The following is a 27,739-nucleotide window of genomic DNA, read 5'->3' on the forward strand; positions in this document are numbered from 1 at the left end:
CAGTATTTCCCCTTCTTTGCGGGTATGCCCGGAGAATACGAATGTCCAGAATCTATCATCCAAACCAACGGCATGCCCAGTGACGTTAATCACACGACAAAACAGGGGGGAAGAGAAGAAAAAAAAACTGTCAAAGAAACGCTTCAAAGTATTTAGGGATAGGGTAGAAGTGACGATTTGTTTATCATACAAATTTATGGCACTACGAAGTTCCGTTTCCACGTTCGTTGCACGTCCAAGTTAACTCCAAAGGGTTTAGCCAATACGCACACACACACACACACTTTGCTAGTGGACGCTGGCACATCCATGCCGCAGATACGTGAGCAGAGTTTTAAGCATAGATTGCAGACCTGATCACCGCCTTTGTCCGCCGTCAAACTAAGCAATCCAAGGCAACTAATGGTGGGGTTGGTGGGTTTTGTTTGTGGAAAGAAAAATGTAAGCAACAAATAGTGTCTTGACGCACTTGCTCCGACCAAACGTTTACCCATACTAATTGCCCCAAAATTTCAAGAACTCAGCGGACACACCTAAGATTCTAACCTTTATATATATTTAGTGAAGATATTAATTGACTCTGCACATAGTTACCCAGACACATAAACTAGAATGCCAAACAGGGTGTGAAATTTGTCCAAAATCAGCCTGCCCATTACCTGTTGTACCTTTAATGGGTGTTGAAGCTTAATTAGGGAATCTTCTCAAACAAACGAGGGAATAACGAACAAAGCAAACATTTGATCTCGTAGTTAGTGGACAAACGGGGCTGATTCGCCACCAGGCCCTATTGAACTGTTTATTTAAACAGGCTTCTTGACGCATCGTTTCGCACCGGTTGTGATTTATGATACCTGGTAATACAGGGTTTAACAGTGTAGAAAACAAGCGTTTCCATCTGCAACACAATGCTCTGTTTGAACTACACAACAGTCCACGACTTGAACACAAGCTTAGCCGTTCAAGATAAAGTGTCCTGTTCGCTACAGCTCAGGTGATTGTCAAGTAAATAAAGTTACTAGTGAAGTAACGAAAGAAAGGTGTTACCTTCAAAACCTTCAAATTATTCGACAAAAGAAAACCCACCAAGAGGCAACCCGGCGCCTCTACATGTCCATTTCAATAAAACAACTTTCACATTACATAATTACATAATCATAAGGGACCATTCAATTATTACGTAACGCAAAAATTGAGAATTTTGGAACCCCCCCCTCATTGTAACAAAACGTAACGCTGGAATGAACCCCCCTCAATTTATTACGTAACATTTTGTTAAACCCCCCCCCCCCCCCCCCCCCCCCCCCCCCTTCAATAACCAGTTAATTTTTTTATTTTGCAAAAAAAAAACTACAACATTTTAACTTCCATTTTTCTTTTGAACTTAATAAAGAAAAAAAAACAGCAAGCTACAGATTTTTAAGCATTTTACTTTTAGATTACAAGTTTTGCCAAACTGGCTGCATATGTTGGTCAATGCTGACGATTGGGATAGCATCATCGTTTACAACGTGTCCCAAATCTTCATCATCTGAACCCAACCATATATCCTCCTGATCCTTGATCGTAATCACCTTCTGTTTACTTTTATTTACGTCGTGTTTGGACACTGACTGCTTTGTAACGCCTTTTGTAATGAAGGGCAATAAAGGTTATATGGCAGCTCTTTGTATGATGGAAGAGATTTAGGTAGGATCTTTGCAGTGTTATCGAGTTATTAAGGAAGAGTGAAACAAACGATCCACAAGCTTGGGTACACGGCTTTAATTCCACCTGCAGTTTGGTTGATGCGAATCGGATCAGACATAAATTGTGTTGGCATTGTATCGAAATAGCTGCTAAGTATGGAATCAAACGATAACTCGGAGGAACTTGGGTCAATATAATCCGAAACTACGGGGAATCCATCGAATGTTATATCGTTCCATATTTCGCCGCCGTTTCACCTGCATACTTAAAATTCTTTTTCCCTAATTCCAAATCAATAGTTCGAAGTCTTTCATCGAGATGGGTATAGAATCATCAATAATTTAGCCATCTGAACAACTTATTCTATGTTACGCCAATGTGAAAGTTGCAATGGACACTTTATGTTGAACGGCTAAGCTGTAAGAACGGCAAACTGTAAGTTTGATTCTCTTTCACGCATTCGCTGCTACCTTCCGCTTGCTCACATGCGACCAGCCTGCATCACACCTTTAGCCAAAAAGTCAAAAAGAAAGGGAAACGGAATGTAAAAGAGAGCGAGAGAGTGACTAAGAGGCGGCAGGTAGTGCTTTAATCGAGGGAGCAGCAAGGTAATACACCGTGCGAGTGCAGTGCAAAAAACAAAAAAATACACACGCACTAGTACTATGTAGTCACATGGTATCCATGTGCGAGGTGCCAGTCGCAAAGTAACCTTCATCCGGTAACGTTCACACGCGGGCGGTTCTGTTGCAGAGCACGAGGTGACCACGATATTCTAGTGGCGAGAACACGATCAGTACGTCTGCAAGTCGGTGCCTAAGTGGGTCATTCGCAAGCAAACAAACAAACAAACTACCGGGCGTTTAGGTACGATCTATCTGCAATGTGCCGCGGCAAGCAAGGTGCAACAAAACCCTCACGTCCATAATAACTACAAACGCCTAGCAGGGAAAGTGTTTATACCACGTGCAAGAAGCGTAAGTGAGTGCGTGTGTGTGTGCGCGCGGGTGAAAGTGTTTGTTCGTTTCAAGAATGTCCTGCGCTGGTCCAAGATCCTCCAGATGGCAGATAGCCTTACTTGCCCAGTGGATATTATTACTGTGCCCAGCGGGCAGTGATGGGCACTGTCTGGCCGGTGTAAGCCACCGGCTAAAAATGGCAACCCTGCTTGACACGATCTACCCATCCTGGACGGAGGGATGTCTGTTGCGCGATCGAACCGTGGCGAAAACAGACGATCAGGCACCGATCGACGAACATCTACCGGTTGACTGGGACAGACTGCTGATCTCTGCAAACGATAGCGCTCCTACGCTCCAGTCTAATCTGACCGACATGGCGGATTATATGTTGGATCTGGCAGACCGCTCACTGGATGACGGTATACCAACCAGAGAGGAGATAAGTGCTACGGAGGCAGGTGAGCGATAACGTTGCGCGGCAAACCAACCATGCACAAATTAATTGGGAGTACTTTGGTCTTATTGTAACGATGCGCGGTAGATAGCATACTCCAATGCCGAAGAGGTAGTGTGCCATTCTCTTCGATCAATCAACCGATTTTCCATCCCATCAACAATGTTCAATCACAGCTGCTAGGAACCGGAAATCAACATCTCCTCAAAAAAAAAGGAATCTGAAGTTGATCTTTCCGCAAAACCGATTGAGGTGCAACATCTTAACTTCTAACATCTTGTCAAAAGTGTGTCATATTTAAGTCACGGAAGAGGCTATTAGACCATCGTAGACCAAAACCGACCAAGAGGTTGCAGAGTTATATCATAATAATAAGTCGACGAAAAACATTTGTGCAAGATGGTACCGTTACTGACTTGCAAACAATTGCAACAAGACAACCGTGTGTGTGTGTGTGTCTTTCACCCAATTCTCGTTTGAGCGGAAGTTTTTTTTTTTATCGTTGCCATCAACATAAGCTAGCAGCAAAACATAAGCGAAACGTTATGATAACAATACTGTACGCAGGGAGGATACTGCGGCACACTTCATGCAAACTGCAGGTTCCCCGTAGCAGGTGTCAGCTAAAAGAAGTTGTTTGTACCCCCCCCCCCCTTTCACGCGTCACCCTAACGTACCAACACATTCCGCACAGTCCATTTTTCCTTTTCCAGGCCGTGTGTGAGGAAAGGGCAGATTATGTCGTGGAAAAGGGTGGGGGGCAATGTCACGTTCGCCCTGAAGTAAAAATGAAAAGTGCATCAAACGCGTGGTGACACGATTGGTGGTGTTATGATAGCATCGGGTTGCCCTGGCTCTATAAAGCTATGCGGTTGCTCCTATGCAGCAAAACGTTTGCATGAAGTAAAAAGCCTACTGAAGTACTGTGAACGAAGGTACATACCTTGTTTTTTTTCTGTCGCTCTGTACGTTTGATGATGGCAGCAGTGCTTTGGCGCTCGTTTTCGAGAGCCTGATGCAACACGCAAGAATGTATATTAACCAGATCTTACTGCAGGCGGATAGGCCGCACGGTCTCGTGCTACGTTGCGCGGACTGATACGCCGAAGGCCGTAGTTCGAATTCCATCCGGGCGACAGAGTGTGCTGTAGAGTAATAAAGTTTTTTAAGGTGTTTGATTAGGATGTATGCAGGCAAAAAGGCAGCGAATTTATGGTAGCAGAGAAGGTGTTTCGTTTACATACGGCCCAAAATGTCATCTTTTACTGCCAGAGCTCCAAGTTTTTCGAGTCTCGTGCTTACTTCTTCACAAGCGGCAATGCACGTGATATATAATCTGGAACGTACATTAAAGATCTTGACCTCTCTCTCTCTCGCGTGGGGTAGTTGAAACGTGACGATACGTCACCGGTGTTAGAAGAAGACTTAGTAGCATGCGTGTATTATACCGGAACAGTCCAGACAGCCTGGAGCTTGGCTTTCGCCTACCTTCTTCTTCTGTTCTTCGTTCATGAGGATGCTGGGCAGTGAGATCAAAGCTATTAATCAGCCTATCGTACCATACCATAGTTCGCAGTTTAGACGTAATCTTCCCACGCCGCTAACGCAGCAGATAGCCGTATCGTGTCTGACCTTCGGTACGGCCTGCGCGCGCACAGTGCCTCAAGTACGCGCTAAACGCTAAAGATCAAGTACACGCACTAAATTTTTCTTAGGCTTATTAACGCGCGGCCGTGACACTGTAAGCGAGCGAGCTCCGTTTGCGATTAACTGCGGTGCTAGCGCCCGGGTAAGGGAAGCCATCGTTGCGACCATTGCTGCATGTGGTGGGTGCGTACGTGTGGCGTACATCAAACCGATATCTTGACCCTGGGGTCTAACGGTGGAGGAAAACGAAGCAAATTTAACGGATGTGGAAAAAATATCCCACACGATGTATTGGCGCTGTAACGTGCCGTTTTAATGAGGCCTAGATGAGATGGCATCCGGATCTGAATCTAATTTTTCGTTAGTGGAACTCCTTTCTAGATTCGTGTGTTGTATGCCAGATGACAGGTGGAGTGGGGTGTTTGGGGGACGGAGGGAAGGGTGGTTAGTAATCTAGAAATTTTATGGACTATCCGTTTCGCTGCTAACACCCATGCCCAGATTGTAACCCAACATTTGTCAGGGCTATTGGACGTATTAAACCAACAACAACAAAAAGCGCACCTGTTTACCACCGGGAACATAATGTTTTGCAAACCCCGGGCTAAAGACGATCGCAATGGAGGTGGAAACGTCGCCTCACTGTACTGCTATTGCGATTGGCTTCGATCGCACTTTTGGCGTACATGATGTAACCTGCAAACTGCACGCGTGCTAAAAGCCGGGAGGATTACTACGGTGTCGTTTTTTTATGTAATTGCGCTGTTGGTGTCGGTGGCCGCCTGTGTAACGTCGCGTGGGCACAACACCATGCATACACATTCTGATTTGATACCCGCGATAGCGAAACGATCACGAGGACAATAACGATATTAAAATGCATACCGTGTGCGTGTTACGATTGCCGAAGCTCGCCCAGCCGATCGGACGAGCCGATGCGTTCGTTCCCGTGCGATCCCCAAATAAATGAACCAATACCGGGACCAACACCAACACCGTGCGAATCGAACGTTTTACGCACTGGCGTAATGTAGGTATAAGACCCACACACACAGCGAGTAGGTGATGTTTGTTTCGAGATATCGTATAGAAGTGAAATTGTCTGCTGGAGTTACAAATTTCGTTACACGATGTCCAAAGTTGTACTTTAGGTTGTCAACCGAACAGAAGTCTTATGCCTTATGTCTAGGGGGTAAAAACCTTGAAGATATCTTGTCTAGGAGATATTCTCTAATGAGGTGTCTGCTCTAGCTGCCGATTTATCGTAGTTCGCAAAGCTCAAATGAAATGTCACAATTAAGATATACGACATTACCTAGAGAATTGGCCTGGAACTCTTGGCTTTGACTCTCTCGCATTCTTCTCCAGAATGCTAATCGTACTGCTGCCCTAAAAATATATCTATTGCCATCTACCAGGTTACATCACCTCATTGAACAGGAAGATGTTTAGCATCAATGTGCCCTTTAACCCTGCCTACAGTGACCGAGTGTCTGAGCAGTGCAAGCGTCAAGCAGCGTTGTTTTTTCGCTCGTATGCAGCATCCCATCTGTGGGCGCTTCGAAGTAAGTAGAACCTATCCAAATGTCCGATAAATGCTTGCCCCGTTACCGTTTGTCTTCCTGCTCTCGTCCAGTGCACGATGCTAGCGCTAAGGTAGGGCAGGGCATACTGAATGGCAATATCAACCAGTACGGTGACTTCGACCAGTGTCTCAACATTCAGCAAACACTGCACACCGATGGTAGCGTGCCAAGTGAGACGATCCGAGGCCGCTATTGCATGGCAGAGGTACAGCCGACGATAAAGCCCAACACCCAGGTGCTGAAGCATCTGTTCGATTTGGTCCAGGCGCACGGTATGCTGAAGAGCAATTTGAATGATGTAAGTAAGATCTCTTCTGGACGCTGGATGTACTTTTATGTCAGGAAGCGCAGAGCTACCTAATGAGCTGATGGTGAGGCTCGCGGGAATCGAGTGTTCGACTAATGGATGTTTACTCGCCGTAGCCTGGTCACCGTGTTCCCCGGTTCTCGACGGTACACTGGGCACTCTGTGTACCTGCCGGTTGTACCGCTCAGGACATCCAGCTATCGCTCGGAGAATTTCTGCGCCAGTACGTCAGCGATACCGGGCTCGAGACGGAGGTGAAGGTGCATCCGGCCCTCTGCCAGACGAAGCACTACATCTGGCGCGAGTATTTCACCGACCGGACTATGCTCGTATGGTACGGCTTCCTGCTGTACGGGTTGCTAGTGCTCGCATCAACTCTGTACGATGTAAAGTTCCAGAACAAAGGTGAGTTTACCATTGTACGGTCGGTATCATCCCCGTTGCTAATCGATTCATTTCTCTACAGTGGAATGGTTCACGGTGTTTTCGCTCATCAAAAACACCCGATCGATACTGAGCTTCAAGGAGGAGCGAAACGATATCGCCTGTGTCCACGGAATCCGTTTCCTGAACGCGATGTTACTGCTGATTGCCCACAAATCGATGGCACTCTTCTTCAACCCGTACGTCAATCGGACTGAAATGAGCGAGGTAAGCGTCCCGGACCCCTGGCACTGGTGCAGCAGTTGCTTAGTTATTGATTTGTTTCCAGGTGTTGGGCCAACCGTGGACCGTTATTGGACGGGCGGCAGCCATCTTCACCGATCCGTTCATCATGTTCAGCGGCTTCCTGACCACGTTCTCCTTCATCGAGCGGCTGCAGAAGGGTCAGAAGGTGCGGCTGCACCGGGAGTACGTCGGACGATTGTTGCGCATCGTACCGCCGCTCGGTGCCCTCATCCTGTTCTGCACATTCATCCTACCGTTTCTGAGCAACGGTCCGCTCTGGAACCTGGTCGTGACGAACCATGGGGACATCTGCAAGCAGTACTGGTGGCGCAACATGCTCTTCATCCACAACTACTTCGGCTTCAAGAACATGTGCCTGACGCACACGCACCACGTCGGCATTGACACGGAGCTGTTTTTCGTCGCACCGCTGTTCATCTACTGCGTGTGGAGGTGGCCCCGGCGTGGCATGATTGGTCTGCTGGCGATCGCCCTCGTCACCACCGTCCATCGGTTCTACGTGACGTACAGCTTACGGTTGGCTAACTACGTCTACTTTGGAACGTCGTAGGTGTCGTGTTGCTAATAGCCCCATATCAGCTAGTTTGATCTGATCGTTCGCATGCTGTTCTGTCGCTCGTTCTAGGGTGAAGCAACTGTTTGAAACTGCAGACTTTATGTACACACTGCCGTACTATCGCGTTACCGTCTATCTTATGGGTGTGATGCTAGGATACGCTTGCTCCAAGTACAAAACGATGAAACTTACCGAGGTAAGTCATTGTTCTCTGACAGCTGATGTCTGTTTCACGGTTGCAACGTTATGCTTTTTTCCCCCCTCTTCCACCCCAAGAAACAAATGAAAATTGGATGGTACGTCAGTACGCTTTCGATTGCAATCGCCTTTTTCGGACCGGCGCCGATGGGCTCGATGCATTACGTTTACAACCCGCTGCATGCGGCCAGCTATGCCGCATTCTCCCCGATAGCATGGTGTCTCTTCTTCGCTTGGACCGTCTTCACCGCACATCTAGGCTACCGCAGTATGTTACCATTGCCGCTAACGCCATCAAGCTAGCACGCGTTCCTTTCACACACGCTTTTCCGTTTCTTGTTCCAGACTGGGTGATAGATATGTTCTCGTGGCGTGGTTTCCGCATCACCACCAAAATATCGTACGCCATCTACCTGACACAGTTTCCCATCTTCTTCTACAACGTTGGACGCACACGGACGCCACAGTTTTTCGAGTTCTGGCCGGCAGTTATCGTATGTTGAGGGGGAAACACATAGCATTCGCGATTCGTAACCGACCTAAACCAGCTCATTGGCCTTTGCTCTTCTACTTGCAGTTTAACACCAACGAGTATCTGGTCGTGTTTTTGTCGTCGTTCCTGCTGACGGTTCTGTTTGAGACACCGTTCATCAACGTAAAGAAGATGCTGTTTAGCAGCAACAGACACGCGAAGTGTGCGGCAAAGACTGCCAGCGTCGACGAACCGCTAAAGGCAGGTACGATGGACGAGAATGAAAACAGTAGGTCTAATCGTTTTGCGTGTGACAATAGTAAATTAAATGGTTAGGTGATATTTATGTTGCAAATGATCTTCTTACTTTCTCGATGACAAATACCGTACTATACACCTTCGTCAGGTATTAGGCGCCTCCACTGGTGAGCTTCTGTGGCCTTTCTTTTCTTTACTTGATCTCCGAAAAACTGATAAAATATTGATTAGTTATTTTCCGCACATTTTGCTATGGAATGGGACGGAACCTTTCATTCCGATCCGATAGCAGTTACAATGCTTATCGAAATCCTCAAGGCACTTAACCTCAAATGTGCTGCTAGAGAGGATACCACCCTAAATATCGTGATGAATTTTCCGACGACAACAGGAATTTTCCTACCCGAATGGAAAACCCAAACTCTAGTTCTGTTGCAAAAACCCGATAAACAGCCTTGAGAGCTCGCATCGTACTGGCCCATTCTGCGTATCTTACACTAGGATGCGAGCGTCCAATTAGTGGTGGGTCATACGATAAATTTCACAATCCGACCACCGTCAGAAGAGGAGGAGTGGTGGGATGAACATATTACCTGTTCCTGTAGAAAGGTTTAAAAGACCTCAAAAATATCACAACATATCGCCACCACGATACTAATAACAAAACATATCTGTGACACATCATCGGCATCAAATGTGTCTTTTTTTTCATCTCCAATTTTTCCAATTATTTCTTCATTTCTAATTATTTTCTAATATTTTCATTTCTTCATTTCCAATTATTTCTTGGCCGGTCTGACAGCTTATGGTTGCCTCAGTGTGAAGACCAGAACGCATGCGATAAAGGAGACAATTTTTGTTGACGAATCAAGCAAAAAAGGAATGTGAAAACAGTATAAAACATGATAAAAGCATTGCGGACAATTTGCAATCATAATTTACAAAAAACAAAAGTGCCGTAAGCGCACCCTAGTAGAACCAATACGCTTGGTTAATTTATAAGAAAATGTTAGCGAAGGCTTTACGACATCACCTACTTCATGTTTACAAAACCTCGTTTGGAGTGTCTGGCCCGCAGCTTCAAAAATTGTGTCTACTATCTAGCAATATTCGTGACAGGTGTGCCGGCCCCTGTCCTAGACCAATTAAATCCCCACCAGCGTGCATATAGCCCCGCTTTCGGATGTTATCATTGAGCGTGATAGCAGAGCTTCTAATACAGTGGGTATCGCAAACGCACACTATCAAATCCATGAGAACGATTGCTAGTGCAAGTGAAATAGATGGAACGGCAAGCGTTCTTCATCTCCCTCAAACTCCCCGTCGGGTGATACCACTGCTTTATCACATTCACAGTGAATATTTAGCTATTTTCCGTTGTTGCTTCGCTGTAAAACAATATTAAAGAGAGCACAGTACGTTAACGACAAAATCAATAACAGATTGTAACACATCGGAGCCTGTGAGTTTAGTTTTTTTTTGTAATCTTTATATTTTATATAAATCCGTCATGCATAATTGAATTGAATTTATTTTTGTTTCTCGCGAAAACATTTACATGCATAATCGCGTGTTTGTCGATCTCGTCTCCTGTTGGCTCCTGGCTATCGTTTTGTGTTTTTTTTCGCAATAAATCTAAGTATATAACCTTAGGTATGTGTTGGATGATTTTGTGTTTTATTTTGTTTTGTCATTTACAAATTCATATTTTTTTTTTTGGCAAACTGATACGATAAATTTGGAAGGAAATTGAACAAAAATAAAACAGAAAGGGATTTTATATTGTGTGTGTTTGTGTATGTTGGGGAAAAAAGGTTTCAAATTCATAGTTACTGTTTACTTCAATTGCTTCCTGTAAGCTTTATTGATCTAAGCATTTTAATCACTCATTTTCGCTTCTTTGATCGATTTTGTCACGTGATAATCTTTTAAGATGTACAAAATGTAGATGACAACAACAAAAAAGTAATGAGCGCATTAGGTTTTCCGGGTAAAGTCGGTCTCATTTCTTAATGCGACTGGACCCCGACCTCGGGCCACAGAATAGCCAGCCATGAAAAGGCCTGACCAAAGTTGTCATAGTGAACATAGAACGAATGAGAGACAAAATATAGTCGAGGAAAGAGAGGGTGGATGATACTGTCGCAACGCAACGGTGCGTTTCGCGTTCAACAAATGGGCTAGAAGCTGGGTAGATTAGATTATTAGAGGCAGGCGTGCGTGTTCGACACACGACACGGCTACACCAAAGGGCAAACAAAATCGGATGTGAAACCGATGGAATTTTTCTGCATCTAGACATCTGTTCTCGTGCATTAATCCGATCACGTCCACCGGACAATGTTCCCTCATCATACTGTTCTGTTTCCATTCCCTATACGGTCGCGGGCTCTTTTGGATCTATTCGATCTCACCCACTCTTCTTCTTAAGCACAACCGCGCTAACGTTCTTACTGTAAGTGCTTCCCCACATCGCCTTAACATGTTTCGACTTCCTCTCCCGGCGAAATGAGTTGGGATTTATTATTGGTTTCACTATTTGCGCTTTCCGTGCAGCAAGTTTTGCTTTGTTTTTACTCTCTCTCTCTCTCTCTCTCTCTCGCTCCTCTTAACGGTTGTAAAATATATAAACTACAAAGTATAATAGCAAAAAAAAAAAAGGTTCAGCATCCGCCATGCAAAATTCTGTTTATCCTTCCAACTAAAAACATCGTTCGGTCCGTCCAACGCACAATGGAAACTTCTGAAACACACATATCCAGAATAACTTCGATACTTTCGCTTTCCGTGAGGCCATGTGTAGACGGGTTCGCTAACTAGCTTCTTTGCTTGTGTTATATACGCTCTATCTTTGCTTGTCATATCGAATCTTGATTGCCTAGGACATTCTGCTAACACTCGGCTAGGGTCAATGGTAGTACTGTTATGTGCTGTGTTTAATTTGCTTTGTTGCTGTTTTGCGACCCCCCTTTTTAACGTTTCCTAACCCTACTCTGCCTTATGACGGTCGCGCTCACTACGTTACGGTCCCCAGGGAAGAGGAATAAGGGCATGACTCAGAGGTTCATTGTTTGCTCGTCGCGTTGTGTGGCGGTGTTTACGTTGTCTTGTACATTGGATGTAATGAGACTGTACTGATCGCTTTTCGTTTGGTTTCGCAAACATAAGTCGCATTTCGGGCCAGTAAAGCTAAGGTAAGATTTGTTGTTGTTGTTGTTTTTTTTTCAAGAAGGACGGCCTGGCCGTACTGCTTTCTGCAAGTCGATGTTGTTTTGAAATATTTCATTTGTATGTCGTGTCGAAGCCGTGTAAAGCTATATCAGGGGTTTATCTCCCTTGCACTTACAACCCCTTGACGTGTTGGTTTGTAAATGTAACGAAACAGTAATGGGGAAAATGTTTGGAGAGCAATCGAGATCACTAACATTATGCGTTGGTGCTATTCCGCATAATCTTACAAAACTTCTCAAAAACCAACCCCACTCTGTTTCAAAATTTTGATCGGTTAAGTGGAACCGTTTTACGATTCAGCAAGACAAAGCTCAAAATAACCATAAACGGACTCTAACCTTGACATATGCAACCTCGAACCAAAAATTTATAGAATGAAGAAAAATATAAGACAAGTAGGAATAAATGGCATTAATTGACAAAATTCGCTATTGCTGCATAATTAGGGTTTAATCTAAGAAAGACTCTTCGTACGACCGTTTGCATGCGTAGCTTTTTATTTCGATTCTAAACAAAAACCAGAACGCATCAAAAATCGTCAACAGCTTATACACAGATACAAATCATGGGGCGTTTTATAGAACGGTTAAACCGATCCTTGCAGTCCCTTAAAAAGGATTAGCTGCTTTACTTCGGACGATCAAAGGTATGCTGAAATTCGTGCGCTGCAGGGACAGTTGTACGTCGCTGGCTTAGGAATGAACGTATAACAGCCAAACTACACCCACAGTTTGACAGCAGGCGTCGCTATAATCTTTGGTTCCCAGACAACCCAATCGTGTCTGGACAAACCGCGTCAAACAGCTTGATATCATCCGTTGAAATGGCTTTGACGTTGAGCTTGTTGATGTTTTATATTCATTATACATTGGTACTCCAAATTAGTCAAAGTTTGGTGCAATCTACTCTTTAAACATTTATTAACACATCATTCGTAACATTGTTTTGATCTGAGCCTGACGCTGTTCAAACTACACGTACCAAACCGCGTCAAATCGCATCAGACAAATTTTTGTATGGGATTGACAACAGGCGCAGACTGTGCCATAATCTGTCGACTTGCCAAACTGTGTGTGTAGTTTGGCTGTAACAACGGTTTTGATCATAGTAGGCCTTTTCATAAACTCATCAACTTCACTTTCTCCTTCCCTGTTGTTATCTCTCTTCGGCCTACTTTTGTCTTGCGTTGAATTGAAATGTCGTTGAGAGCTTTCAAACGATCACCGTTAATACCTCATTTGGCCGTTTCGTTTTCTTTTTATTCTGGCCTATCAACATGGCTGCGCTCTGTTAGATCCACATGTCTGCCTTCATATTGAAGCATCCACATGTTTTTTTTATGAAAAAAATTGTGATTAAATAAATTGACAAAATTATATTTTTAAATTTTAAAACTACACCTTTGTTAGTGAAATGTATTTCTGTTTATGTGAAACATTTCGGTCCGATTGAAATGTGGTTCTGTTCTTCTACACCTTATCATTGGCAACCAAAAAAACAGTGATTAAATAATTTTATAAAAATGCAACACATACATTTCCTTGAAAACTACCACGAATTTCATATATATTCCAAGTTTTGAATAGCAACGATTCGTAGAAAAAAAGTTATAAGCGAATAACAACGCCTGGGCTACACGGGTAGCCGGTTGCCAGGAACAGGGTTAAACAATTTTCAACACATAATTGTATTCGGATTGCGCGGTCGTGCCCCAAGTGTACAATGCGGGCGTGCTCCAAACATATCTAGTAAGTATCCATAGAGGGGAAAATGGATAAAATGGACACAACGCTGAGCAATCGCAGCGTACGGAATTTAGCATACCATTGAATAACATATGACAATTTTTTTACTGTACACTTGACAATATTTTACTGTAACCTTGGGCCCAATCTTCCCATCAGTGCATAGTATTTAGCAAAAATACATAAACGTTACAAAAATCATACAACATAGATGACAATATGCTTAAATTAACTATTGCCTGAACTTCACATTGTTTTCTCACTGTTGTTAACTTATCCCACTGAACTAGCGCGAAAGAACCCTAAAGATTACAAATGTTGATGACTTTCTCGTTCTTTCTTTTCACAATGTACCACATAAAGTTCATTCGAACACAAAAAAAAACTATAAAAAAAAGCTACCATAATGACGTTGCCAGGACGTCCAGAGCTTTCTAAAGTTGTAACTAAATCTAATATGCAAAACTAGATCATTCTTGTCAATTTGAGGGAGTTTTGCGAGTTGTAAGTATGTCCTTGCTTCACCAAACAATATTGACCAAGTTTAACCCGCGGACAAGTACCGGAAATAGTTAGCGAGTTAGTAGCAACAATCAGACAAATGAACCTCGTCGCCCATTACATGCGTTCTTCTGCTTGTGTTTGCCGACAGGTATACTCCGTAGTGTTGTGGATGGATTCCACTATTCCACTAACAGTTTACGGAACGAGATACTAAAGGCCGATATGTCCTATGCCATTTCTTGCCCTGTCTCACCCGGCACTTCCTCTTCCCCGCTTGTTTTTGTGTGTTTTCTTCTCGTGTTAATGTGGGTTGAATTTTCAATATTTTGTTTTCGTCCCCCTCCCCTCCACACTTCAGTTCATATCACCCTACACTTCATCAAAGGGTTGTTACATACCTAGTTGGGAAGTAATTTAACTCTCTAACACTAGTTGTGACACCTTACCTAATCGAGTTTTCTCCGTATAAACTAACTTCTTTTTTCTCCCTCTTTTTCGCATGCACTCGCCCTCTCTCTCTCTCTTTCTCTCTGTTACTAATGCGCCTTCTATTCCACCGTGACTGAATCACGTATCATGCGTACGTCTTTTGCGTTTAGAAACAAATTGCATCTTCTCACCCTATACATGTTGCGGGGGTAGATGAGGAGTGTGGGAAGGGGCGTGGGAGGGGGCAAGGGGAGTTCCGCAACGATGATGATACTTACCCACTTCCAATCATTCAAAATTCCTATTCATCCGTATCGCTGGACAGTTTATCTTTATCACGCCGCTCCTCTCGTTTGTTTTCGCCGGATGTAACTGCAGGCGGGTTGTTGCTGCCTTGCTGCATCGCCCGCTGTTTCATTATTGTCCAGTCAAATGTGTAGTCGTACTGATGGTTAAGGGTGCGGAACAGAATTCTGAAATGAAGACACAAAACCAAAGAAAAAACGAGGGACAAGTTGTCCGGTCAAGAAGGTTTGCTGAACATGATTTCCATTTGAGAAGTTGAATTATTTTCTATGTTTTCTTGATAAATATTAGTAATATTGGCCATACTAGACTGTAATGTCGGCACCAAGTATAGGATACAGAAAGTTCATATATTACCGCGAAAACCGAGTGATTCTAATTAGACGACCAGAAAAAATAATATAACACGAAGGCATCTACGTGATGTAGACAGTTAAGATCATACTGAAATTAAATTTGAAACTAAATCCAAAGGAAGTGATGAAGGATATACAGAGAAATTAGAACACTACAAGGCAGCAAACTAATGGACACGCAAAATATTCTTCTTGGTGTAATGGCCTACTAAGATGAGATTATGTCTGCCATCACTGGCCTACTAGATGTAATTAAAATTGACCATATAATCAGTTCTAGTGAGAAACCGTATCTGCTACAGGGTCGACCACAGCCTATTGCATGCAAAACCAAACAATCGACTAACCTGAAGAGCTGCCTCAGATACATGTAGTCAGGACCTTCCTCAAAGCGCAAACTGCGACAGTAGTTCAGATACATAGCGAACTCCGCCGGAAAGCCCTTGCACAGCACCTCGATCGGGGTGGACATCTTTTTCTCCGAGATCTTCTCATACTTCTGCTTCTTGTTGGTCGCTTTGAGCCCCTGCCACGGCAACGAACCCCGGTTGAAGTACATCATCACGTACCCAAGCGACTCCATATCGTCGCGGCGGCTCTGCTCGATGCCAAGATGCGCGTTGATTGACGCGTAACGTGCGGTACCGGTCAGGTTCTTGTCCTCCCGGTACGTGATGTGGATGCGGGAACGGAAATCCCGATATTTCTTCGCCAGACCGAAGTCGATCAGGAACAGCTTGTTGCAATGTCGTCCGATACCCATCAGGAAGTTGTCCGGCTTAATATCGCGGTGGATGAAGTTTTTCATGTGCAGGTACTCAAGCCGTCCGATCATCTGGTCCACCAGCATCAGCACGGTCTTGATTGTGAAATGTCGACTGCAGAAGTTGAACAAATCTTCCAGCGAGGGACCGAGCAAATCCATTACCAGTACGTGGTAGCTGCGTTCCTGGCCGAAGTAACGGATGTGTGGTATGCCCACACCACCGGTGAGCACTTTGTACAGTTTGTACTCATATGTGAGCTGCGGATGGCGAGCCAGTATACTCTCCACCTTCAGTGCCACCTCCTCGCCATTCGTGATGTTGATACCGAGATAGATATCACCGAAGGAGCCCGATCCGATCTTGCGGATGATGCGATACTTGCCCGCTACGATGAAATCATTCATTTTGCAATGTTAAGTTCCGTTTCCTGTTTCACTCTCTCAAACAACGTAGGAAGTATGGTGGGAAAGAACTGCAGATGTGCTTTGAACGGTCTTCCTTACAGGGTAAAGCGCAACGGAGCAGTAGAATACAGTGTTCTATACCTCGATACACTTGATTGTATGGATTGATGCGGATTTGATTGCTGGCGAGTAATGTTTCTAGGATGAAGTCCCTATAAGACGATCTACCCTTGGGGTTGGTCTATAGTTGTAGATGTGATCCGACGGTCGAGGCTGCGAAACTGATTGATTGGTGGCTCCACGAGAAACGCTGCTGTATCGTTTAACGTACAGTTCAATGCTGTAGAAGAATGTTAGATAGATAGTGTTAGAATATAGATACTTTAGATGAAGCTACAAGTTGGAATGAAAATTTATTGACACAGTTTTATAAATTTCAACATCACTTCCTACCACGAATGTTATTAAATTTGCAGCCCTTCTGCATAAACACTGAATTTTGACACTATACTGCTTGTTGAAAGAAACTAACTAAAGTACGCGTAATCTTCATGTCTTGCGATGTGGTTACTGGATGGCAAAAAAACAAGTTTTAGAAATATTTTCCACCGTATCGTCAGTCTTTTTCCGTCAGCGTTGCCATTTTCTCATACCAACATTATCTACACCACTACAGAGGAACCTTTCTCATTGCTACGACCGTATTTCACTCACACATATACACACAATCCACAGTGTACCGTTCGTGTAGAGTTTGATGCACAAATAAATACCCGTGCGCAATATATCTACGCTTTAGCAGTGAAGATTTTCTTACAACAATTAATGCACAAATCGATACACAGTTGTTAATTGATGAAACACACCATAATTCCTGCTCTATTCCTTCTCTATGCTATGTTCCAAGCTACCATGACAATCGGGTCAAACGTGTTCACACACCTAACACATGCATACACATCGGGACGTGAGGTTGGCGATGTCACTACGCCTTTGCCAAGCAGACATCTATTCGTACCCTTTTTAGCAGTTTTCTTTGTAATGTGGTGCTTCTTTCAAAATCTCTTTAAGCCCCTAGAATGAATGAATGAATGAATAGTGCTTCATCGAAATCAGGTCTGTCAAACTGCGCATTGAGTAGTATAATAGTCTTTAATTTCGGTATGCAAAAGTATTTTAACAAACAGAAATACGAGGAGAAATGCGGCAACCTGGAGTAATAGAAGATTCTAAACTAAAGTACATATAAATTGAACCTAACAGCACATTCATTGTCATGTTTTTGTAGTCGTTTTTGGTCTACAGTCAATGAATAAAGAATATATTTGCCTGCTATGCTGTATTTAATTCTATGTAAAAAAAAAACGATTTACGTCTGTTTACTAAAAAGTCATGAACTTACGGCACAGAACAGAATTGGTCGAACTGTACAGGTTTAGTTCATTCGCGACCCAACTCTAGTGCCAACAGTAACTTTTTTGTTCGTTCCAGTTGTGTGTATTTTTCTAGATGGTTAGAAAATATACTTGATTTGCTAAACCGAGTTTGACAACCCTGCCTCAATATCGCTCATTGATTTCCATCTGAAGAACAGTCCGCTGCTGGTAGCATTTGGATATTTCTTTGCACAGGACCATTGGTGAACTTACTTTTTTTACAGGCAAAACACAAGCCAACGGGGAGCACTGTAAATCCTCCTTTAACTAACTTTTCATAATACAGTCGTTTGTTTGTTCGTTTGACCACCGATCTATTTGCGTGTTCTCACTCTACCATTCGTCGCTAACGAACATAAAATAGAGAAGTAATGTGTGTAGCAATCTTTTTCTTTTGCTTTGCTTTCGATGGCTCCCACACTTTAGCGACACAGCAGTCCGTTTTCCTATGCGCTATAGGAAATGGACGAACACTCGAGGTACGTTATCGGACACTGAAATTATTCATTATTCAAACTGGTTCATGGTTCACGGCATCAAAACGGACACACGAACAGCCTAACCGAGTTGTACATCTAGCGAAAAATTAAACGACAAATACCCACATTGGCGAAGTGTCAATATGGCGACCCTATAAAACTTCGATTACTTTGAGAATCTTCGTATGCGTTTGTGCGAAGGTATTTCGCTTAGATGTTTTTTGTCCTTCTCTTTACTGCAGGCACACCTTTATGGCTTCGCATGAAATGTCACAACTTTTATAGCATATCAAAAAAAGCGTGTGAAAATTTTCTTGATACATGCGATAATTTTCGAGATATACAGTGGATAGATGCGCCCTAAATAAAATCGTAATTTTCGTTTTTCTAATAGAATTATTGCGATATGTTTTGAATTTACTTCTTGTGCCTCTGCTTTGAGTGCCTAGCATGTGGTTGCACATTCGTAGAATAACTTATAATGAGGAATTAACGTTTGGTTCGTGCTCGACCATTTTGCGCCCTATTCACCTTGGCTCAAGTTGAAAATTGATCTAGATCAAAATCACTACCTGTCCTTTAAGCAGCTTGTTTGCACTCATAATTTCCCCGTTTTTATCAAAAAAATATTATATTTTGTGATGAACGATTAGTTTACAAATTAAAAATTCTATGAAAACGTTGTAGTTTGTTCACCTGAAGTTTTTCAATAGCAGTGATTTTCATATAAAATTTAAGAAAAACCGTTTTCGCTCGTCAACGGCACTGTAAACAGCAGCAAAAAGCAAAACGGAACCATCGTACAATTTGACGTTTTGACTCAAACCTCAATGACGGCTCGTGTTATTTTCATTTTCCTTTGTTCATGTTCAGCATTTCGCAAATAATAAAAAAAACGATGTGTCGTTCCTTCATGTGTTCCGTATTATGCGCATCCCTGTGGTGTCTATTAAAAACAGACTGCAGTAAACAAAATGCAGCCCGTGTAATTTTGACACAAAAACCATCTTAAATGCTTCTGCACTCTGCAATTATTGGACGAAATTATAAATTTTAGCTGACTAGGCTTTGGTGGGTTAAAACAAACAGTAAAAAAAGAAGGAAGTATAATCAGCGTAGTATGTGGTGAAAAGATGGAGTAAAGAAAGAAACGTGCAAAAAAACATTAACGATACTTGTGACGCGTCCTGCATCTGGAGTGTCCTTTCACTTTTATTTTCCGAGGGTTAGCGTGCTTGTCCAGGGCAGAGTTGATGGAGGACAGTGAGTGGCAGGGCGATCCACGGATATGAAAGACAACGTATCGTTCCACACGGACAAGGCAAAGTTGGTTCATAGTGTGTGCGTGACCTTCCGGAAAGGCTAAATTGTGAGGCGCATCTGTGAGGTTGGAGTACGGTAGTAAAAGCGCATCGGTCAATGACATCCGGCCAGAAGGTAAACAGACAGTCGGACGATTATTAACCTCCCCCGAAACGCGTCTTCTATCACCTTCAGTATGACTTAATAGTTGGTAGGCGAAGAACGATGGTGGTTTTACGTGCGGAAAGGTTTGTTTGGTAAGTATCCTGCTTACAAGCTCGTGAACCATTTTTCCTAGCAAACTTTCATTTCACTTCAGACATCCCTCCCCATAAATCACGAATCTACGTGGAAACGATGGCGAAGGAATACGATTATCTGCTGAAGGTACTCCTTGTCGGTGATAGTGACGTTGGCAAGCAGGAGATTCTTTCTGGGCTAGACGATGGCTCCACGGAAAGCCCATTCTGCAGCGGAAGTGGCAGTAAGTTTGCCCACGATTCTTCATTTCAATTCAAATTGATGGTTGTTTTTATTGCTTTCTTTCGCCACAACAGCGGCACATAAAACGACCACTATCCTGCTGGATGGTAAACGCGTGAAGCTACAGATATGGGACACATCCGGTCAGGGACGGTTCTGTACAATCATTCGCTCCTATTCCCGTGGCGCTCAGGGCATTATACTCGTGTACGACATCACGAACAAGTGGAGCTTCGACGGACTGAACCGGTGGCTAAAGGAGGTCGAAGAACACGCACCGGGTGTACCGAAGGTGCTGGTCGGGAACCGGTTACATCTCGCCTTCAAGCGACAGGTCGCCGCGAAACAGGCGGAACTGTACGCATCGCGCAACAAGATGGCCTGCTTCGAGATATCACCCCTGTGCGATTTCAACATACGCGAATCGTTCTGCGAGCTCGCCCGGATGGCGTTGCATCGCAACGGGATGGAGCGGATCTGGCGCACGAACAAAGTACTTTCGTTGCAGGAGCTGTGCTGCAGGAGTATCTGCCGGCGGACGAATGTATATACCATCGATAGCCTTCCGCTGCCACCGTCCGTAAAGTCGTATCTGCGATCGTACGCGCTCACCTCGTCCCAGTGCTTGAACACGGTGCTGAACAATTCCGCGTCGATCGCGAAGAATCTCAAAAGCAAATCCACCACCACATACCATCTGAAGCATAACGTCCGTAACGGGTGCGTAATTTCTTGATTGTCATTCTTAAGCCCGCCGCGCGCGCGTTGGGTTTCGGTCGGTGGATTCATTTTGCCCCTACACGGTCGAGCTCGGTAGGAGCGAGAGATGGGGCCGCAACAGAGTCAGAGAGCACAATATCGTTTTTGTTTATTTTTTCGTAGATTGTAAAAGGTCCTCCGTTTGTATTGTTTTTTATTTTAAACATTCGGCACGATAGTCTCAGAAGTATTTCAAACTAACACTAATTACCTCACACGCAAAAGTGATGCTGCCACATACACACATTCGCGTGGTTTTTTTTGTTTTGTCTCTAACGACGAAGCGAATTAACTAAAAACTAATCGGTTGCGCGGATCAGTGCAACAATAAGCTGCCCGAAACTCTGTAACCACCTATCATCACCGTCATTACGCTATCTAAAAATCTTCCCCCAAATGGTCAAAACGGATGAGTACAGTGCAGGGGCAGTGGTAGTACCATTATCTTCCCTCAAGTCGGATGAAGGTAATGTGTATGTGTATATGTATTTAATTAAAAACTGATTACTAAGTGTGACACGGAAATTCTCATATATAGATTAAACGTACAACACATCCTCAACGCCCTTCAATCCCCCTCACCGTACTCTTCTAGTGCGATCTGTGGGCTCAAGACAAGCAAATGAACCAAATACTAATTTTATTAACCTAATAATTACAAATACGTATGATATGATTAAAAGTGCATGAGTAAAAGATATGACCCGCACACACTTAAGAGACGTCAGACGTTTTCGGGTGACCGATTTGTTGAGGACCTCTTCGGACGCAGCAGCAGGAAATGTGTGATTACCGATAAATGTTTAATGTGTGATTACGTGGAAATGCGCGCCAGATCTACTATAGACTGATGTCACAAGCGTTTCTGGCATGATACGGAATGCAAAAGAGTTTAGACATTGTGCTTTTTTGTTGTTGTTTTTTTACGAGTTAACCCCACACCGAGTCATTTGAGTTTTAGGTTACGGAACTAAATCATCTATTTCAATATGAGCAAAAGGAAAATGGGATAAGCAAACAACCGCGAGAACACGAAATGGAAGCTCGTGTACATCGTCACTTAACGTATATATTCGTTTGCAAATGGCGTTCAGATATTAACTAGCTTTAGTAACAGTCGCTAAAGTCGTCAGCACAATGCAAAGATGCGCAAAAAGTGTGAAAGCGAAAAAAAACGGGATTGGTAGAATTTGCGAGAATGTGGTAGAACGTGAACGTGGTGTGTAACTCTTTTTCTACGAACTTTTTACTTTATAGAAAAGGGATAGAAAATGGTTGCATCATACTAGTTGTATGTGTGTTGGTTAGATTCCATGAGTAAAAACATATTCCCTAGAATCCGTGCAACATTCAAAATGTTGTATATGAATCTAAAGGAACAAAAATAACAAAAACCAAAATCACAAAGCGAAAACGAAGGGATTAAAACCAAGCCAACCACCGCAAATAAGTGTTTTTTCTTTCTGCTAGTATTAAATATCGTATATATTTGGAAAAAAGTGTTAGGTACAGTGAAAAATATGACACAAAACTTGGAAAAGAGAAGAAATGAAATAACAACAACCAACTGATAATACAACCCACGATGGTTAATAACAAAACTACAAGTACTCATGTAAAGCTAAGAAACAAGTACAATCTAATATGGTTTTTTATTCTGCCTAATTGAGGAGTGCAAAACAAAACGTAAAAATGAATCGACGCACAAACGTCAGCAAAGTAGAATTGAAAAAGGAGACGATAAAAACAGGAAACGGAATATACAAAAGATAAAAACAAATAATCACCCTAGTGTGGTAACCCTTGATAACCCTTGAAGGGGTATCGGAACACTGGAAGACGGAACACGCATAATACGATCGAGATTCGAGCGTAAGAGCTATGATTTCAATTTATTTATGAGGTGTTTTTATTTCTTTAAGTAGCAATGTACAATACAAAACTTGTGAATGAATTATTAAAAAACAAACAAAAAAACTCAAGTAGCGAATAAGTTTGCGCTCGTGTTTTGAAAGAAGCAGACAGCACGCACACACGCTGGAAAGCGCCAGTGTTTTTATGGTAAATATCCATCGTAGATGTAGTTGCTACCGTCACTGTAGTGGATTGTCTTTTTCTCCGCGTGCTTGGCATGGTTTGCGTAGTTGCCGTGACCGAGCAGAAACATGTTCTGCTTCCGTTGGCTTTGACCGTTCAGCTGGTTGAGTCGGTGTCGGTTCAACCCCGGGTAGGAAGCATCCGCGGTGAGATACTGCTGGGCCGCTTTGTAATCGTTGGTGATGAGTTTCACAAACACCTGCTGCTTGTCGGCTGACGGTGGCACGTCCAGGGTGTCATATACCGGCACGGTGGGCGTCGATGGAGCAGCGATCGGTTTGAGACCCAACTCGTGGCGACTCATCGACTTGATGAGCTGTTCCTTCTCGATCGCTTCCAGCTCGTCCCGGTTTTTGTACAGCATACAGAATGCGCGCATGGTGAAGAAGTACAGGATCTCTACACCGGACAGTAAGCTGAAGCCTAAAAAGAGACCGGCAATACCACCGAACGACACCAGGAGATCGACCCAACCGAACAGTACTTCTCGTTTGTACCGGATGATCGGCCAGGTGAGATACTCGATCGTTACCTGTGCTTCCTGCTGCTCCTCTTCCGTTTTCATGCTGTAGGATTAAGAGAGAGAGAGAGAGAGAATGAGAAAGGGGAAAAGAGAGATAGAAGGAGAAAGGGGGAGAAAAGAGAGAGAGAGAGAAAGTGAAAGAGTTACGGTGTACTACGCGGTGCTACTCACATCTTCGAGTACTTCTCAATATCGTACACGGTGTTCAAGCAACCGAGCTCACAATCCTGACAGCTGAAGATGCTGGTAATGTTCTCCGTGTACTCGCTCAAACACTGGAAGCTACCGGAAAGGCAGCTCGGTATCGAACGCACCGGTGCATAGAACGGTGGCACACACTTGCAGTGCTTCAAGCTTTTCGATATCCGACACTCCTTCATGCAGCCGGAAAACGTGTACGCATCCTGGTAGTACTGGAGCTTCTCCTCCTCGGGAAAGATACACTTCCGCTGGCCGATCGATAGCTGCTGCGCGTCCTCGGTCGTGTACGTTTGCTTCATCGAGATCAGAAACTCCACCTTCGAGTCGATGTCCCACATGACCTGGGGCTGAAAGTCCCAGCCGGATATTTCGTTGTACGAGTGCACAAAGATGTTGCTCTCCCGGAGCGGTTCGAACGTTAGCGCCCATTTCTTGTCCGTCTCGAACAGCACGTACACCTCGGTGTTGAGTATTCTGGGCAGGGTGCAGTAAAATTTGGGATTAGTTGACTGCAGTGGAGAAGAAACACTCAGCAAGGTGAGGATGTCGCTGATGTATGCAATGAGGTTATTCACACTGGGAAAACTGGGTAACACATGGTTAGAAACAAAGTAATTAATAATTTTGGGATATATTATCCATTTCTTCGACAAGACTTCTTAATGTTGAGAGACCCGCTAAGAAAGAGCGAAAACTTTGAGAAAAAGCCTCAATTCTAATTTTTGTGGTGTTGACCTCCTGCGCTATGACTCTAGTGCCTCGAAGATTTATTTAAGAGACCTCGTCATTAGAGGGGTGGATAAGCCACTAAACCTTTTTGAAGATAAGATTTTGATGATATCCAACCTCCAAATATCGCTCAGGGTTCTGAAGGGGTTTTATCTGTCTTTGATAGAGGTGTATATCAATTTTGACTCTATTAAAGATCTTTACTTTTAAAGAGCTCTTTTGGCATCCCGGACAAACTTACCAGACTAGTACGAATGACAATGATCTACGTCACATGCCAGGTGATGGTGGATGGAAAACTCTCAGGACTCTTTGCTACAACCAACGGGTCTGTGCCTAGGAGATGGGTTAGCTTGTCTACTCTTTAAACTAGCGCTAGAGAGGGCCATCCGCGACTTGGAGGTGGAAACTTCGGGGACCATCTTCTATAAGTTAATCCACATCCTGATGGCATCTACATCATTGGTTTACGTCTCATCTACGCCGATGTTTCGCAAAGGATTGAGCAGACGGTAGAAAACCTCGGGTTGGAAGTTAACGAGGCAAACACCAAACCACTGGTGTTGAGGTACGTGCTAGGATGCTGACTGCCTCTAGGTCTTTTTACAGCCTGAGAAAACTTCTCTTCTCAAAACACCTTTCGCGACGGACAAAGCTGGGTTTATATAGAACTTATATAGTTCAAGTACTCACATACCCCTCGGAGACATGGCCTTCGTTCAAACCTGACAAAACCCTCTTAGCCTTAGTTCGAGAGGAAGATGCTCAGAAGGATTTTTGGCCCCGTATGTGTGGAAGGACAATGGAGGAGCCACTGCAATGACGAGCTCTATAAGCTTTACGGCACAATTACTGTCATACAGCGGATTAGACTCTCCAGGTTCCAGTAGGCTGTTCATGTTATGAGAATAACACCGGACGACCCAGCCCATAAAGTCCTTTTAGTCCACATGGACAGAGGAGCGTGGTAGACCTAAATGGAAAAGGAGTCCACCAGGAAGACCGGGATTATGGATGGGCAGACGACGGCACTTGACCGTGACCATTTTAGAGGACTCCTGCAGCAGGCCAAGACCGCGAAGCAAGGTTGTAACGCCGGATAAGTAAGTAAGTGAAGTTCTTTACTTCGACCTTCGGAGCAGGTGTTAAAATGAAGATGTTACGTGAAAAAATGACGCTACAGCCGAATAGAGCTTGACATCAATGGATGATGTAAATTTAACAACTGCAGCCTTTCAGGCGTTACATACATTGACACCAGCATTAGCGTATGAGGACTACTTACTCCACCTGCTTGTTATTGGTGTAGCGTGCGTTGAACGCATAACAGAACCCGTGCTCGGTGTACATCGGTTTGAACATTTCGCAGCATTCAATATCCTCGTCCTTGTAGCGACAGGACGCGAACGTATCGTTACAGCGTACCGCCACCCGGAACACCAGCTCACGCAGGTTGGTTGTGCGGAGCGCCGGCGTGGACGGCATGTCGCTCAGCATTGCGGCAACCTCGCGTATGTTGTCGTACGACAGCTGGGTCAGCAGCTTCAGGAACGGTTCGTACACTTCACTGCCCTCCTCGTACCCGCCGAGCGTCTGGTACGCCTCCCTCCGTACCGCTTCCTCGTCGTACGGTGCGGTCGGACACACCAGCACGGTCGGAAAGATGACCTGCTGGTTGTGAAAGTCCGTATCCAGCCCGGTGATGGTGGGATTCGTTTGAAACTTTTCCCACAAGCTGAAGATGATCACCACCGCCGCGATGAAGCCGAACGCAACGAAGCAAAACCACATGAATCGCTCAAAGAACGGGCGGCCCTCCTCGGCGATGTACCGGACACCGTGCAGCGTCGAGTTGTCGAAGAACTCCTTCGTTTGGAATATGAAGCTGCGCCGGAACAGGCGCAACGTGTTGAAGGTCGCTTTCGACTTACCGTTCGGCGCCGTCCTCGATTTGCCCTTCTTGATCGCTTTCATCGTCTTGGTGAGCCGCTTGCCGTGGGGACGGCCATGGTCCGGAACCGGCGGTTGATTGCTGTGCTTGGTTTGCTCCATACCGACGGACGGACGAGCTGATACTAGCGTTGCGCACGGACATACGGCGTCGTGATTCTAACACAACGTCTGGCGTGATTGTGTGTCATTAGTGAGGATGGCTAATTGAAGCTATCCGTCGGCTTATCGGATCCAATTAGTCACGTACGTGCACCCGCAGGTGACAGAATGTGCTGGCAAACTTCCGACAAAATCAATACATTACACTCACCACAATACGTGTGGAGAAATTATTCGATTCAATGGCAGAATTGGTAACTTTAATAGTGAGGGAAAAGCTATCTAAACGTTTGGTGACAAACGCTTTCGCGAGTTCCGAAATGTTGTAGAGTAGAGATCCAAACTTCAAACTCGATTCTCTCGCAACCATGTTTTTAAAGTTGGTGGAACAAATAACTCTCTTAGCGCTCTCGTATTTCTCCCAGAATTCATCTATTCCCAAAAAGGGTAAAGGTAGAAGCTTTAATAAGCTTCCTTTCTCACCGAGCTAGCCTTGACGTTGGGTCCTGCGACCTCCCAGTTGACGTGCATAGAATACATGTCATACATAAACTTCATGGATCGTATCGTAAATGAGTTACAATCTGGTGGATTACGATCGATTTGACCTTATTAAAATGTTCTGTGCACATGTATCGCCACTACTACTTCTTCCTGTACTAACAGGTGGTAAAAGCTTTACTGGTTGACATGCGTGGAGACGCCCAGTACCTGTAGGTCATACTCATTTTCCAGCATGAGTTGACTCAAACTTCATTCTTAACTTATCTATTCATTTTTATATAACATAAAATATTACTTTTTTTTATAAATTGTCCATGGCGGCCAAGGTCTTCATTGACTGGAAACATACATATGTCGTCACATCTCGCAACTCCTACTAAATATCTCTTAGTGGAGCTAGTACAAGAATCGCAATCGGTCTTCCGCTTTGACTTTTCTTCATGATTTATTCACTATTAAACGAAATGTATCGTTGGGTATTAGTTTCATCAACAGTCATCTAAATTATGAGCGCTTTGTGTGATATTTAGTTCCGATATCCACCGTACATACATCCAAGTGCAATGAGAATAGCATACCTTTAGGCGTTGATGGATGGAAAGCTATTTGAACC

The 27,739-nt window shown here is 44.0% G+C and overlaps 4 protein-coding genes across 4 annotated transcripts; 2 read left to right on the forward strand and 2 right to left on the reverse strand.

The window, feature by feature from the left end:
- Positions 1-2,721: 2,721 nt before the first annotated feature.
- Positions 2,722-8,897, forward strand: LOC128707808 (nose resistant to fluoxetine protein 6). Its single transcript, XM_053802769.1, has 10 exons — positions 2,722-3,109; positions 6,171-6,317; positions 6,389-6,636; positions 6,762-7,050; positions 7,112-7,296; positions 7,358-7,881; positions 7,961-8,087; positions 8,168-8,357; positions 8,435-8,583; positions 8,667-8,897. Exons 1-10 carry the CDS (start codon positions 2,722-2,724, stop codon positions 8,895-8,897), a joined length of 2,478 nt encoding a protein of 825 aa, XP_053658744.1.
- Positions 8,898-15,029: 6,132 nt separating this feature from the next.
- LOC128708238 (casein kinase I-like) lies at positions 15,030-16,561 on the reverse strand. The gene is made up of 2 exons (XM_053803201.1): positions 15,738-16,561; positions 15,030-15,201 (listed from the first exon to the last, which is right to left on the reverse strand). The coding sequence occupies exons 1-2, from the start codon at positions 16,559-16,561 to the stop codon at positions 15,030-15,032; spliced, it is 996 nt and encodes a 331-aa protein (XP_053659176.1).
- A 3,574-nt stretch (positions 16,562-20,135) lies between these two features.
- Positions 20,136-20,997, forward strand: LOC128707032 (ras-related protein Rab-40C). The gene is made up of 2 exons (XM_053801981.1): positions 20,136-20,262; positions 20,336-20,997. The coding sequence occupies exons 1-2, from the start codon at positions 20,136-20,138 to the stop codon at positions 20,995-20,997; spliced, it is 789 nt and encodes a 262-aa protein (XP_053657956.1).
- Positions 20,998-23,076: 2,079 nt separating this feature from the next.
- On the reverse strand, positions 23,077-26,622 carry LOC128714332 (sodium channel protein Nach). The gene is made up of 3 exons (XM_053809211.1): positions 25,856-26,622; positions 23,812-24,315; positions 23,077-23,683 (listed from the first exon to the last, which is right to left on the reverse strand). Exons 1-3 carry the CDS (start codon positions 26,620-26,622, stop codon positions 23,077-23,079), a joined length of 1,878 nt encoding a protein of 625 aa, XP_053665186.1.
- Between the last annotated feature and the right edge of the window lie 1,117 nt (positions 26,623-27,739).

This window comes from Anopheles marshallii, chromosome X (assembly GCF_943734725.1).
Source record: "Anopheles marshallii chromosome X, idAnoMarsDA_429_01, whole genome shotgun sequence".
Classification (NCBI taxonomy): domain Eukaryota; kingdom Metazoa; phylum Arthropoda; class Insecta; order Diptera; family Culicidae; genus Anopheles; species Anopheles marshallii.

Bases quoted from the DNA above. Each gene is read 5' to 3' on its own strand.
- LOC128707808 (XM_053802769.1), top strand. From the start codon at position 2,722: ATGTCCTGCGCTGGTCCAAGATCCTCCAGATGGCAGATAGCCTTACTT. The intron at 7,051-7,111 runs GTGAGTTTACCA...ATTTCTCTACAG, and splicing joins TGTAAAGTTCCAGAACAAAG to TGGAATGGTTCACGGTGTTT. The intron at 7,882-7,960 runs GTAGGTGTCGTG...CGCTCGTTCTAG, and splicing joins TACGTCTACTTTGGAACGTC to GGTGAAGCAACTGTTTGAAA.
- LOC128708238 (XM_053803201.1), bottom strand. From the start codon at position 16,561: ATGAATGATTTCATCGTAGCGGGCAAGTATCGCATCATCCGCAAGATC. The intron at 15,202-15,737 runs GTTAGTCGATTG...TCTTCATTTCAG, and splicing joins TATCTGAGGCAGCTCTTCAG to AATTCTGTTCCGCACCCTTA.
- LOC128707032 (XM_053801981.1), top strand. From the start codon at position 20,136: ATGGCGAAGGAATACGATTATCTGCTGAAGGTACTCCTTGTCGGTGAT. The intron at 20,263-20,335 runs GTAAGTTTGCCC...TCGCCACAACAG, and splicing joins ATTCTGCAGCGGAAGTGGCA to CGGCACATAAAACGACCACT.
- LOC128714332 (XM_053809211.1), bottom strand. From the start codon at position 26,622: ATGGAGCAAACCAAGCACAGCAATCAACCGCCGGTTCCGGACCATGGC. The intron at 24,316-25,855 runs GTAAGTAGTCCT...CACCCTGCCCAG, and splicing joins ACCAATAACAAGCAGGTGGA to AATACTCAACACCGAGGTGT. The intron at 23,684-23,811 runs GTGAGTAGCACC...TTAATCCTACAG, and splicing joins ATTGAGAAGTACTCGAAGAT to CATGAAAACGGAAGAGGAGC.